This window comes from Hypanus sabinus, chromosome 30 (assembly GCF_030144855.1).
Source record: "Hypanus sabinus isolate sHypSab1 chromosome 30, sHypSab1.hap1, whole genome shotgun sequence".
NCBI classification, from domain to species: Eukaryota; Metazoa; Chordata; class Chondrichthyes; order Myliobatiformes; family Dasyatidae; genus Hypanus; species Hypanus sabinus.
This window is the reverse complement of record NC_082735.1, coordinates 13,218,688-13,232,549: the sequence shown is the minus strand read 5'-3', so window position 1 is coordinate 13,232,549 and position 13,862 is coordinate 13,218,688. Positions and strand designations below refer to the sequence as shown.

The window sequence follows — 13,862 nt, the reverse complement described above, 5'->3', positions numbered from 1 at the left end:
GTTCCCGCTAGACTGTGCTGGTGGAGCAAATAAGTCATAATTCTGGCTCGAAGGTCGTAGAGGGGGTAGGGTGGGGTGGCCTTACAGTTGGTTAACTGGGGAGATTAGGACCTTGAGAGCAAGGTAGGGTCAGGAAGGTGTGCAAATCAGCAGCTGGGAATGAGGGGAAATCATGATCAGATAAAGACTATGGGAGAAGAGTAAACTCTGACTCATTTGCATTCTTTTTAAACCAATTTGTTTTCTTCAATGGAATTGAATTACGTAGGTTGCTTTGACACCATATTATTATATCACCGTATTAAGACTTACAAAGAGAAATGAAAAATGGCATTTTCAGTGATGAGTCCACTTAATGGCAGTGAAAAAGAACATTGTGGAAAGAGATCGGCTCTGTGTCATTCACTTGCATCACTCACTTACACATTGGCCATTCCTACATTTCTGGAGGAGATTATGTTCGCATTCTTCTATCATCTTCATACATACCTGAGCAGCTGGTTAGGTCACCTCTGAATACGGTTAGAAGGAAATCATATTGACATGGGACTGGAGTCACATAGAGAGCAGACACAGTAACAACCGACGTCAAAGTTCCAAACCTCATTGATGGGATATTAATTCTAGTTTATTACTCTGATGATGTAACAACTTTAACATCACAGGTCGATGGTATTTCTGAACCAAGTTTTTCACAATTAATTGACTTGAATAATTAAAAATGACATTTTCGTACACAGTTCACAGGTTTTTCATTGATTAGAAGACAAGATGGGAAACTGGAAATGTCACCAAATTCTGCCTTTGGAAACTGTTCTAACGCAGCCATGAAAAATGTGAGACCTCACTGTCAGTCGTAACTTATTCCTTGTTCTACCTGTTATTGTACATAATGTTACAACATCCAAGTTACTATCAATGAAAGCAAAATGTCCCTTATCATTCTCCTAAAGGCTGTGGGGAGCTCAGCTGGGGCCTTTTCTGTAAACTTCTGCCCAAGAAGAGTAAAATTTAATCTCAGTACTGTGAATCGTCAAACCTTTTTAAACCCTGTACTCTGTTCCTTTGTCTTACAGAGAATAGAAGCTTTGATAGGATTCCGTTTTTAGACGACTCGCGAGATCATATTTCTTCCTAATATTTCCATAAGATTTATTGCGATTCAGTTGAGGGAGGGTTTTACTGGATGCAGCTTGGCACTTCACTGGGATACCATGGAGTGCACATTTCATGATCCAGGGGTTCTGGTGATGGGTCCTCGAAAAAGAACATGTTTGTTTCTCAATCTTTGAATCTCTCATGTTTATTAGCATAAAATGAAAACTTAGAGAAGGAATGAACAAAGTTGTGCAATAACATAATTTCATCCTATTGTTAATAAGTCCCTTGATAATATGTTTATTAAATACAGAGCAGAAGGTTTGATTGAGGCACGTCTGCAGTGAATGTGAAAAATGTTGTAGAGGACGGACAGAGGAAATCATTCCTCATGTCCTACACAGGTAGGAGATCACTGCGGAGTTAAAACAATTCTAGCTACAAAACAAACACAATTAACAATGAACTTCCACATACGCACTCACACAGACTTAAAATCCACACATCGTGCACTGTTTTTATTATATATTGGACCTGCATCGTTTCAGCTGCAATCACTGCTCTAATATCATGTCTGATTTTTATTACCAGCTCTGCCTCCCTCACTCCTCACTGTTCCAAACTCTTGGCACATTTTCAGACTAACACATCTCACACTTCATATTTTTCCCAAGGTCATTACTCAAGCTCCACCTAGATATTATTTTTACCACTGACTCCACCACAATTTATTTGTTTTAATCCATCATCAAATTAGAAAAATATATTGCATTTTTAAATATATATTACATTGTTTCAGATAAAGGCAATGAATATTTTTTAAAAAAACAAGGGAATCTGAACCAATCTGATTTGCAGCATCAGCATGTTATTTCTCTGCTGAAATAAAGTTTAATCTCTGTGTGGGATGTAGCAAATGTCACATGGGTCACTGATCCCATATGCAGAGCGCTAATTATTTCCAGTGATAACCTTGGAGATCTTTGTGCTGTGTATAAGCTTCTGAGTCGCCACAGGGGGAAACCCACTGCCATCGGAAACGCAACTGCCCCCAGAAGTGAGGTCCCATTAATAAAGACGAATGAACTGCTCAAACTGAACAACACTTGGCTGTAAAGTTGGAAATTTGCTTTGATGAAGCCATGGCCTGGGATGCCCATGTGTCATCAATCACTTCCCGCGACTGCACTGGACCAACTCGCGGTAGTCCTGTGTAGTCATCTGGGCAATTTAAGCAGATGCCAGTGCTCTGTTTGTGTTTGACAATGTAACTCAGATTTGTGTTTAGTAAACAAAATATCAGTGCCTAGAAAATAACTAGTCTTTCCAAGTCAAACAGTGAAGATGCTGTTTCAGACCATAAAACACAGGAGCAGAATGAGGCCATTCAGCCCATCGGTTCTGTCTGCTATTTGATCATGGCCGATGTATTTTCCTTCTCAGCCTCATTCTCCTGCCATCTCTGTGTAACCTTTGACAACCTTACTAATTAAGAAACTATCATCCTCTGCTTTAAGTATAATGAAAGACTGGACTTCCATAACTGTCTTTGGCAATGATTTCCATAATTTACCACCCTCTGGCTGAGGAAATACCTCCTCATCTCTTTTCTAAAGGAATATCCTGAGAAGTGTTGTAAAGAAAGACTGAATACCTGGATCTCATCTGCAAGCAGAATTTTTAACCTACATTTAAATTATTCTCTGGTTGGTTAATTTAGATAGATTGGGAATGCAAGGTATGAGTTTGGATGTACAATGCTTGGCCGCAAATCGTTTCACCAATATCTCGACCTGAAACATCAACTGTTAATCTTCCTCCACAGATACTGCCTGATCTGCTGAGTTCCTCCAGAACTTCCCTCAGTGCTTTCACTCGGATCCTCAGTATACTTCCCTTCACCCTCAATGTTGACAGAACCTTAGCTGGAAGTTGCCAAGTGTGGATAAGCGGAATATCAGTAATGGTGAAAACTGATGCTGAAAGCACTCAGCAGGTTTCTGCATTGGTGAGAATAAAGGTTTACATTTCCAGATGACTGGGACCGGGAAGAATATTTTTAAGCCTCAGGTGGGGTTTGGGCATGCCTCTGACAGGGTAGAATCAAGGTAGCCATGGGGATAAGCTGTAAACAAGATTATTTGGTCAGAGAGCAAATGGGAGCAAAAGGAAAGCAAGAAGATGGACAGAAGAACCTGAACAAAGCTAGAACATGCAGAGCAGGAAGACAGGCTGGTCAGGTCAGGCTGGGCATCATGTCCAATCCCAAGGGAAAACAAAGCAATCAAGCTGAAGTAGTACCACTGATGGATGATTCTTACAAACAGAAAAAAAAGCAAGTCAGAATTGAACGTTAAGTCCAGGGGAATGTAATGTGCCCAGGCAGAAGCTAAGGTCCACTCCTTACCATAACAATGTTGGAGGCCACAGACGAATAAGTCAGGGTGGGTGTGGATGGGGGAATTATTGACGTGGGGAGCTCAGAGTCATTCTCGTGAGGTGAGTGCAAGTCTCCCCCATCTGGATTTGGTTTCTCCAATGCAGAGCAGACGGCATTGTGAGGGATGAGTTGGGATTGCTCCAGACTGGATGGAGTGTAAGTGGATCTCTGCTTCACCTGGAAAGTCAGTCTGGGCACCTGTCTGGTGGGAGAAAAGGGGTGAAAAGACAAGCAGTGAGAGGTTGCAAGGGAAGTGACATAAAAAAAGGAGATGGTTGATGGGAATGGACGAGAGGACCAGGGGTTTACAAAAGGTATGGTTCTGATGAAATGCTAAAAGAAAAGGAGAGAGGAAAATGCATTTCGCTTGGTTGGAGGTTGCCTAGACGGAATATGAAGTGTTGCTCCAACATCCTGAGTGTGGCCTCATCACGGCAAAAGTGGAGGCCAGGGACTGACGTGTCGGAATGGGAATGGGGGATGGAAGTTAAAATGGTTGGCCACTGGGAAATTCCCGCTTTTGGTGGATGGAGCGGAGGTGCTCGACAAAGCAGTCCCACAGCCTATGTCAGGTCACATTGGGAACACCAGCTACTATAGACAACCCCAAATGATTCACCTTACGTGGAAGGACTGCTTGGGCCCCTGAATGGAGGTAAAGGAGGAGGTGTAGCATTGGGTACTTAATCTAGTCTTTCCATTTCATTTGCCGAACGAGAGAAAGCTACACCACATAGAGATATCATCTTCTGGGGACATTAACAGAGTATCTTTACTGCTACCCATTTGGACAGACCTAGAATATCAGCAGTGAATGTAAAGGTCGATGTCTGACCAGTTATCCTTCAACTGGTCAGTCATTACATTTGTGGGACTTTGCTGCTCAAATTGGCTGCAAGTGTAAATATATTTAATCGGTTAGCTTTGAAGTGGACTGCTGTACACTGCTAAGATATGAAATAAAACATTATATCCCATTTATGACAATATAAAGACTGCACTCACAGGCATATGTAAAGTAACCACGGTGACACCTAATCACTACTGCCTAATCATTACCTCTTTGACACTGGATATAGGAGCCCAGACCTGTTTAACCTGAGAAGAGGTTAACAAACCAATTGTTCATGCAGTTCTAATGACAGCTCAGGAAGCAAAGGGTTAATATGCAGATGCTGTGGCAATCAATTTGGTTCAGCTTTTAAACAAAAGTTGAATGGTATTGTATTCCAAGGCATCACAATTCTTTTAGAAAACTCCCCTTAGAAAACATACTTTTTTCTTTCAGTCATATACCCTGTGTGCTTAGCAACCATAATAGGAGTGTGCCAAGTCAGCTAACTCCTTGCTAGAACCAACAGCACCCTCTAAATTCTGGTCAAGTTTCACAGAGATTACTGGTCTTGTTGCATGCAACAATCTGAAATGATAATCGGTGAGATAAAGTGTTACAGGAGCCTTTACTTTCCACCATCTTGTAGGCCGTCCAGACCCACATGGAAATCCAGCGTAATTTGACAGTGAGGGACAAAACGAATCATAGGACCAATTAACAGCAAGAAGGAGCAGGAATTTTCACCGTATCTGATTGGGTACTTGGGCAGCTGAGGAAAAAGTATTTCTCTTGAATTGATAAAAAGGCTGAGAAGGCACGAAGACAAATCTGGTGAAAATTGCAGATGTTGCTGGGTGGAGGTGTATTGGGTAAGAGTGGGTAGAGAATCAGAAGCTTTCAAGTCACTTAATGTCCACCATCAGCATACATCAAGATATAATAATCCAAAGCAAGCACCATCAATAATTAAAAAGTGCTACTCTCCACCCGCAGAGCTCTTTAGTTTTGATAAATCACCGCTTTCACATGGAAAGAAAGCTATTAGCTATCCTTGTTCTAATCACTATAAAATGGGATTAGTGTAACACTGCCCACAACTGCTACTTATACTGAGAACTCCTCTAAACATTTTCTTAGTAATGTACATTCACAACAGAAAAGGGAACAGGTTAGGAAGAGGATCTTTGTGCTATATTAACATTTGATATTCAGAAAATCTGCAATATAAATGCATATAATATTAGTATAATTTGATGATCAATAGATAATAGGCAGTATTGTGCACCATATAATAGATTTTCACTTTGAGCCTAATTGGAATAGAATCTCCAACTCTCGGACAATTAAACAAAGGAAGATGAAACTTGTTGCTACTCTCAGTCAAGATACAGACTGTTACCATAATACTGGAGATCACTCCAATTCCAATCTTTTTTTTAATTAAACCAATGCAATACGAGTCTATGCTCTCACTTAGCAATGGTCAGATCTTTTCATCCCTGCTGGAGCGATTCACTGTGAAACACAACTTCCATATGACTTGCTTTGCCTAGGTTGACCAGCTTTCTAAAACATGTAAAATACTATCCTTCTTAAACCAATTGAGAACTTAGATCAAGTTATTACACTGGCCTTGTGATTCATGTTATACAGCCATAGAATGTGATTTATATTATTACACAAATAAAATAAACTATTCTGGAAACATTAAGAACAGAACTAATGTGCAAAGCTTTCTAATACTCATCAGCTGGTCAGTAAATCTTATCAATGGTTGCACTTCTTACCGATTAATTATTTTAATGAATTTGTATTTGCCCAGTGAATGATCAAGTCTCTCAGGAACAACTAATAATATTAAGCATTTTTAATTGGTGTTTTTCCTGCATGAGGTACCCTCACATGTTAAACTGATCCAGCTACAATTAGTGAGGTTCAGGCCAGGGTAACAATAGGATCAAGAGTGGAAATGAAACTGGTATCTCAAACCAGCACGCACACAAAGTGCTAGTGGAATTCAGCAAGTCAGACCAATCAGACACTTTAAAACTTTTTGGCAAAAGACCAACTAAAAGAAAATTCTGATTCAGATTCAGTATCAACGGGAGTAACTTCCTGTCAACTCTGTTTCACATTGGTGTCTTCAGTCGGTCTTGTGCGAGGCAAAGCAGCAAATCATTAGGAAGCAGAGAAGATGGCTGTGGTGAAAATGAAAGCAGATCTTAATTGCCAGAATATCCGAGCATTGTAATGGAGAACTGGCAAATATGTTTCCACTAGTAAAGTGTGATACCAGTGGTAAAGCAAAACCATGGATTGTTTAAGTATGCAATTAGCATAAATCTAAAATGTAATTAAAATAATTTATTAATTCTTCCTCCTTGGGGCAAATGCTTTCTGTTTCCATTAAATATATGGAGCAATGCTTTTATGTTTAATAACACTTTTTTATTCCTTTATGCTATTGGCTCTGCCCATCCCAGTCACCTTTGGAGTGGTGTTGCTGTTTATCAACAGTGTATCATGAGGCTTAATGCGAAGGGGCTCAAAAATTGCCACTGAACAGAGCCTGAATGACATTAATGTTCAGTACTCCTAATGTAGGCTCGACTAGTTCATGTAATATACGCTAAACTCTTAGGATAGGCCCAGGTTTTGTGTCAGAGGAGTGTCGGTAAAAAGAAAAGGGGAAAGATGAAATACTTCCTCTTCATCTTTCTAAAAGTATTAGATTTTCTATTTGATTTTTTTCCTTGAGTCATTGTTTTAGAAACAGGAGATATGAGGTATATTTCCACATTCTGAATGCTGTATAACATTCGGATTTTCCTGCATTGAAGGTCATAAGGTTTATTGCTTAATGACCTATAGGCTGTGACCAAAATGTTAAATTATCCAATCCAGTGAAAATGGTCCAATTCAGGCACATGCACAAATGACCCAGTTAAACCTTCAGGTTGCCAGTGGTTGTCCAAACTCCTGTTGTGACAAGGTGTAAAGACTTGACCAGAAGTTAAATCCCACAATGCACTTGTCGGGCTTAAGGATGGTCGGGCACTTGAGAGATAAATGACTGAAGATATTTCCATAGGTGATTATGTAACATAATCCTGGACATTCAAAGAATGCCAAACAAAAGGCTCAAACAAAATCTCAAGTCCAAGCTTATGTCTCTAGTTCACAGTCTGTTGACACCGAGTCTCCCGCCTATCATAGCGAGCAATGTTTACTGAACCACAAAATGACCAAACAAAAACCGAGCCAATACAAAAGAAAGGTAACCCAGCACTCTTGCCTGCCTCCTGTACTTTTCCTATTTTATCTGAGTTATAGGAATGCCATGTATCCAGTTGTACTAACAACCCATTCGGAAAAGCCCCTTGCTGAAATCACCTTTTTTAAAAAAATATTATAATAAAGACTGGCCCTCTGGTCCTCTTCACCGGCCATCCCACACACAGGCCTCATTTTGCAAACACACTGCTTTCAACCAAGCAGTTTTTGTCGACATCTCGTCACGAATATAACTCGCAGGGAAGATCCAGCTGGATGCCTTTGTCAAACCTGAACACCCCGGCCATGCATTTGTATAACCTGTGCTCGTAGAGTCTGAATGCTGCTCAGGATTTGTTTCTGATGTTCAACGCATGTAATCCCCAGGCTCATTACATCCCTGTGGAAGAAAATCAAACAGAATTTAGTGCTGGCGGCCCATGTGCTCGTGCCTATTACAGTTGCGAGGAAAGAGGACCTTACAGGTGATTGAATGAAAGGACCACCTAAGAATAATAATCATACCAACATAATCAGTCTGTACTTGTTCCCACTTCTGGTGGGATTTCATCCATTAAATTACCTGCCACGACTCTCTTATTGAAATCTCTCACAAATGACCAAAGATGAAAAATCAGAATAGACTCACATCCCATCCGAAAAGACTAACGCTTAAAGGCTGTGCGTTGGTTGATGGCTTCAATTGAGATAGATGAGGCAACCCTGGTATTTGAGTGAGGTGGTGGTGGGGGGGGGGGGGTGGGGGGGGAGTGTGGTCTGATATGTTCCATCAAGGTCAGTCTGATTTGAATGAGATTTATTGCGAGTGATCACGTAATTCTTTCCAGCTGTTTTTCAAATACTGTACTCCAAACCCTTAGTATTCTTTCATGAAATTTGTTCTTCCAAATGTTCCATTCTCTCTAACTTATCATCCTCCACTAAAGTTCCAACTCTGATAGACATTCACAATAATGTTAGAAAGAGTACATCCTGATTTTACCTGCCACTGGGACACAACGGTAACAATCAGCAGTGTGAATATGGATATAGTTTTAAATTCGTCTCTGCATACAGTCAGAGAGAGACACATTCCAGATTTGGTCTCTTCACCTGACTGTCTCCATGCCAATCATTGGTCATTTGTACTAATCCAAGATTCTCGTAAGCTCTTCCCGGATTTTTCCACCCTACAGAGCACCCAGAAGATGTGGATGTGATCACAGGAAGAATGTTTAAACTCCACAAAGACAGCACATGAGGTCAGTATCAAACTCAGGCCACTAGTGTGGTGAGGCAGTGGCTCTACTAGTTGTGCCACAGTGTAATCAATCATCTTCGAAAAGCTTGGTGATCTGATAACCAACTGGCTTTTAGCTTCATGCAGGGTGATCTATACAGATAAGTAGTTACTAACAGTGGAAGAATCAAGGCACTAGGGCAACCAGACATTAATTTATAAATCTGTAAATGTTTTTAAATATCATGACACTCTTTGATAAATTACAAGTCTTTAAGAAGAAACACAAGACGTGCTGGAAAACTTGAGCAGCACACGCAAAGTGCTCGAGAAAGCCAACAGGTCAACGCTGACAGCTCGGGGCATTAGAGTTCAGAGTTCAATCCTGCATTCATTTTCATGAAAATCCTTTGAACCCTCTCCAGTTTCAGCACATCCTTTCCAAGATAAGGGGCCCAAACCTGCTCGCAATACTCGAAGTGAGGCCTCATTAGTACTGTATAAAGTCTAAACATTACATCTCTGCTTTTACATTCTAGTCTTCTTGAAGTGAATGCTAGGATTGCATTTGCCTTCCTCACCACAGGCTCAACCTGCAAATTAACCTTTACAGAATTCTGCACAAGGACTCCCTTTGCACCTCAATTTTTTTTATAATTACTCTCCAGTTAGGAAATAGTTAACCCTTTCATTTCTTCTACCAAAGTGCATGACCATAAACTTCTTGACACTATATTCCATCTGCCATTTCTTTGCCACTCTCCTTCTGTAGCCTCGCTACTTCCTCAAAGCTACCTGGCCCTCCACCTATCTTCATATCATCTAGAAACTTTGCCAGAAAGCAAGCAATTTCATCATCCAAATAATTGACATATAACATAAAAAGAATTGGTCCCAACGCAGATGCCAGTGGAACACCACTAGTAAGCCAACAGCCAACCAGCAAAGGCTCCATTTATTCCCACTCTTTCCCTCCTGCCAACCAGCCACTGTGTTATGCATGCTAGAATCTTTCCTATAATATCATGGGCTCATAGATTGTAAGCAGCTTCATGTGTAGCACCTTGTCAAGGGCCTTCTGAAAATTCAAGTACACAACATCAACTGATTCCCTTTGTCTATCCTGCTTGTTGTGTCCTCAAAGAATTCCAACAGATTTGTCAGGCAAGATTTTCCCTTGAGGAAACCACGCTGACTACAGCCTATTTTATCATGTTCCTCCAAACACCCTGAGACCTCATTCTTAATAATCGATTCTAAGACATTTCTGACGACTGATGTCAAACTAATTGGCCAAAAATTTACATTCTTCTGCCTCTCTCCCTTCTTGAAGAGTGGAGTGACATTTGCAATGATCCAGTTTTCTGGAACAATTCCAGTATCTAGTAATTCTTGGATGATTATTACTAATATCTTACAAATTCTTCAGTCACCTCTTTCAGAAATCTGGGGTGTATATCAGCTGGTCCAAGTGAATATCCACCTCCAAACCTTTCAGTTTCCCAAGAACCTCCTCTCTATTTATGGCAACTTCACACACTACATGCTCCCTGACACCTGGAACTTCGACCATATTGCTAGTGTCTTCCACAGTGAAGATTAATGCAAAATATTTATTCAGTTCATTCACTATTTCATTGTTCCCCATTACTATATCCCCAGCATTGACTCCCAGTGGTCCAATATCCACTCTTGACTCTCTTTTACACCTTATTTAGCTGAATGAACTTATTGGTATCATCTTTAATATTATTGGTTAGCTTACTTTCATATTCCATCTTTATCTTCTTAATGACTTTTTTAGTTACATTCTGTTGGTTTTTAAAAGATTCCCAATATTTTTTCCTCTATCATATGCCCTCTGTCTCTCTTATGTTGGCTTTGACTTCCTTTGTTAGCCACGGTTGTGTCATCATTCCTTTAGAATACTTCTTCCTCTTTGGGATGTATATCTCCTGTGCCTTCCAAATTGTTTCCAGAAACTCCAGTCATTGCTGCTCTACCGTCATCCCTGCCGGTGTTCTTTTCCAATCAGTTCTGGCCAACTCCTCCCTCATGCCTCTGTAATTCCCTTTACTCCACTGATAAGTCTGCCTTTAGCTTCTCCTTCTCAAAACTCAGGGTGAATACAATCATATTATGATCACCTGCTCCCAAGGGTTCTTCTACCTTAAGTTCTCTGATCAATCCTGGTTCATTGTACAACATCCAATCCAGAATAGCTGATCCTTAGTGGGCTCAACTATGAGATGCTCTAAAAACCCATCTTATATGCACTCTAGAAATTGCTCCTCGCGGAATCCAGCACAAACTTGATTTTCCCAATCTAGCTGCATATTGAAATCACACATGACTATTATACCATTGCTTTTCTGGCATGCATTTGTAGACCACATCCTTACTACTTGTATACAAGTCCTATCAGCATCTTTATACCCTTGTAGTTCCTTAGTTCTATTCACAATGACTCAACACCTGCTAATCCTATGTCACTTCTTTCTAATGATTTCATATTTTACCAACAGAGCAACACTGCCTTCCTGCCTGTACTCGACCTTTCCAAAATGGCGCAGTGCCTAGATGGATCAAACCTTACTCCAGGTGTAGGTTGGCGCATTCTGAAACAACTCCGCTTCACTTGCTCTAACTTTGTTTCTGAAATTTCAACTCGTCCACTTCTCTCCATCTTCCCCGGAACATGATTCAACCTCGCTCCAACTCCTGCATACCTCGATCCTCAGATCTGCTTCGCTCGGCTCTTCACTGTTTGCGATGATCGTTTGCCACAATCTTCGATATAAAACGTGTTATTAATAGAATATTTACTCAAATTTCATGCTTTGAAAGCCATCACTAAGCTGTCGCCCACCTTCAGTAGTGCCATCTTAAACCAGATGCAAAAGGGTGGAAGGAATCAATGCTGATGGGAGAAGATCAGCAGTGAAGAGCAGCCTCGGGTGGAACACAGGCTTGATGAGACAAATGGCCCGTTACTGCACTGCGGCACAATGTAATTTCTTCATTCTTCATAAAGTTTTATTTTAATTGACTCCCATTGCTATCCTGGCTTCACAATTATTATTCAACATTTATTGACTTAAATGGTCAATTAATGGGTAATGTCTGGATGATTTGACTTTGGTTTGCAAGTATCCTTTCATTCTATTAATGTGCTAATCTACTGGAAGTACAGAAGTGGTTTTAAAACACTCAGAGGCTGGTTGGGAAACTGCCTTAATGGAGGATGTCATGGTTTGTCAACAGATGCCAAGGCCAAACTGCCATTAAAGACAGCAGCCATGCCTGCGGGTTTTGGCATTAGTCTGCCTACGACTGTTGAGACCTGGCCCCTGTGGGCTTCAGGAAGCCAAGCACAGACCTGTGCCATCTGTTAGATGCCTGGCTGGGGCAGCCAGCCTTATTGTTGGTGGCAATCAAGGTCACGTCCTCCTTTGGCTTTGCTGCTTCCTTGCATTCCATCTCTGGGGTTACAGGTCGGGCGAGTACCACACCAAGCAGCTCAGTTCGACAAGGCCCTTTCCTGCAAGTTAGATGGGTTTCTCCACAAGCACTATATCCTAATTCAGTTGGTCAGGGAAGGCATTCTTTGGCTATAAGATACTGTACACCACAGAGGGTACTTCGACTTTTCTAATAACGTTACGAATGAGACTCTTAATAAAATAAGTGTCTTATTTTCTAAGTAACAATTTGCTAAACCATAGAATTTATTTTAACAATGAACAATTACCTTTTACCTGCATTCAAATCTCAGCTTTTTATATGAATTCTTCATAACTATGAGTTAATAAATCTTAGTAAGTTTTCAGAACATCACTAAATGTAGGAGATCTAGAGCAGGTGTGGGCAAACTTTTTGACTTGTGGGCCCCAAAGGGTTCTAAAATTTGACAGGAGGGCCGGACCAGGAGCAGATGGACGGAGTGTTTTGGTAATACACCTCATAAGAGAAAATAAAATATCATGGGATATGTAGAAAACATGTGCTTTAATTTCAATTGAAAATGAACAAATGTATTACAACAAAATATCTGTCTTTGAAGTCCCATGGTATATAGCTATTTATTGAAATGACTTTTAAAACACTGAAAATTAAACGAATAAAATACAGTTTTTTTTAATAGTAACAGTTATTGTTTTAAAGCACTGAAAATTCTGTTATCCTTCAAGATATTATCATCATCACTCTCCTCCTGACTGTCTTTATTTCAAAAACGGTAGGAGATGCAGGTCTACTTGTCCTGCTCCTTCTTATTCAATTGTCCCCTGTGCCAAAACTCAATAACGACCAGCACAAGGACAGAACAGTGACAGCGTGCCAGTATGCGGAGCGTGTTATTTGATCTGGTGTGCATTTTTTATTTTGAGAACGTACATGCACCTGCGCACTACTCATGTCCATCACTTAACAGAAATGACATGTAACATGTAAGTCTTATTGAAAAAAATATTTTCAAATGCATTTTTTACATAACACAACGAAGAAATTTATTTTTAATTTCAGTGGGAACAGTGTTGTTGGTCTCCCTTTTTAGCCAGCGCATCAAAGTGTGGATTTAGTTTTGTTGTGGCAATTCTCAGGATGGATCTGAGGTGGTGGTCAGTTAACTTGGATCTGTGGCTGGCTTTGTTGATGTTCATGACGCTGAACTAATGTTCACACAAATAGGTCGAGCCGAACAAAGAGTAAAGCGCAAATGTGGAGTAATATGCTGCACCTCAACAAAGGTCAATGTATATAGAGTGCGTCATCTATTGGGAAAACGCCAGAATTGCGGGGAAAAAATGTGAACAAGGTTTATTAATATAATTTCATCAAGTTCTGCGGGCCGCATATGGCCCGCAGGCCGTAGTTTGCCCTTGCCTGATCTAGACTCTAGTGAGGCAAGGTTCATGTGCATTACAACTAAAAATTTGCATACTTCACACACAGAACATTCACACCTCTCAGTGGTG

At 40.5% G+C, this 13,862-nt stretch overlaps 1 protein-coding gene across 4 annotated transcripts in view; it reads right to left on the bottom strand.

Annotated features, from left to right (window-relative positions):
• Window positions 1-644: 644 nt before the first annotated feature.
• LOC132383416 (ephrin type-A receptor 7-like) overlaps window positions 645-13,862 on the bottom strand; it is a 693,221-nt gene continuing 680,003 nt past the window's right edge. For 3 of the 4 annotated variants that reach the window (XM_059954340.1, XM_059954341.1, XM_059954342.1), the window contains one exon: window positions 647-8,046. In XM_059954340.1, the coding sequence (XP_059810323.1) occupies window positions 7,932-8,046 (115 nt within the window). In that variant the 3' untranslated portion in view covers window positions 647-7,931. Of the gene's footprint in view, window positions 8,047-13,862 lie in introns of all 4 variants that reach the window. The other variant, XR_009508677.1, reaches the window with a different exon arrangement.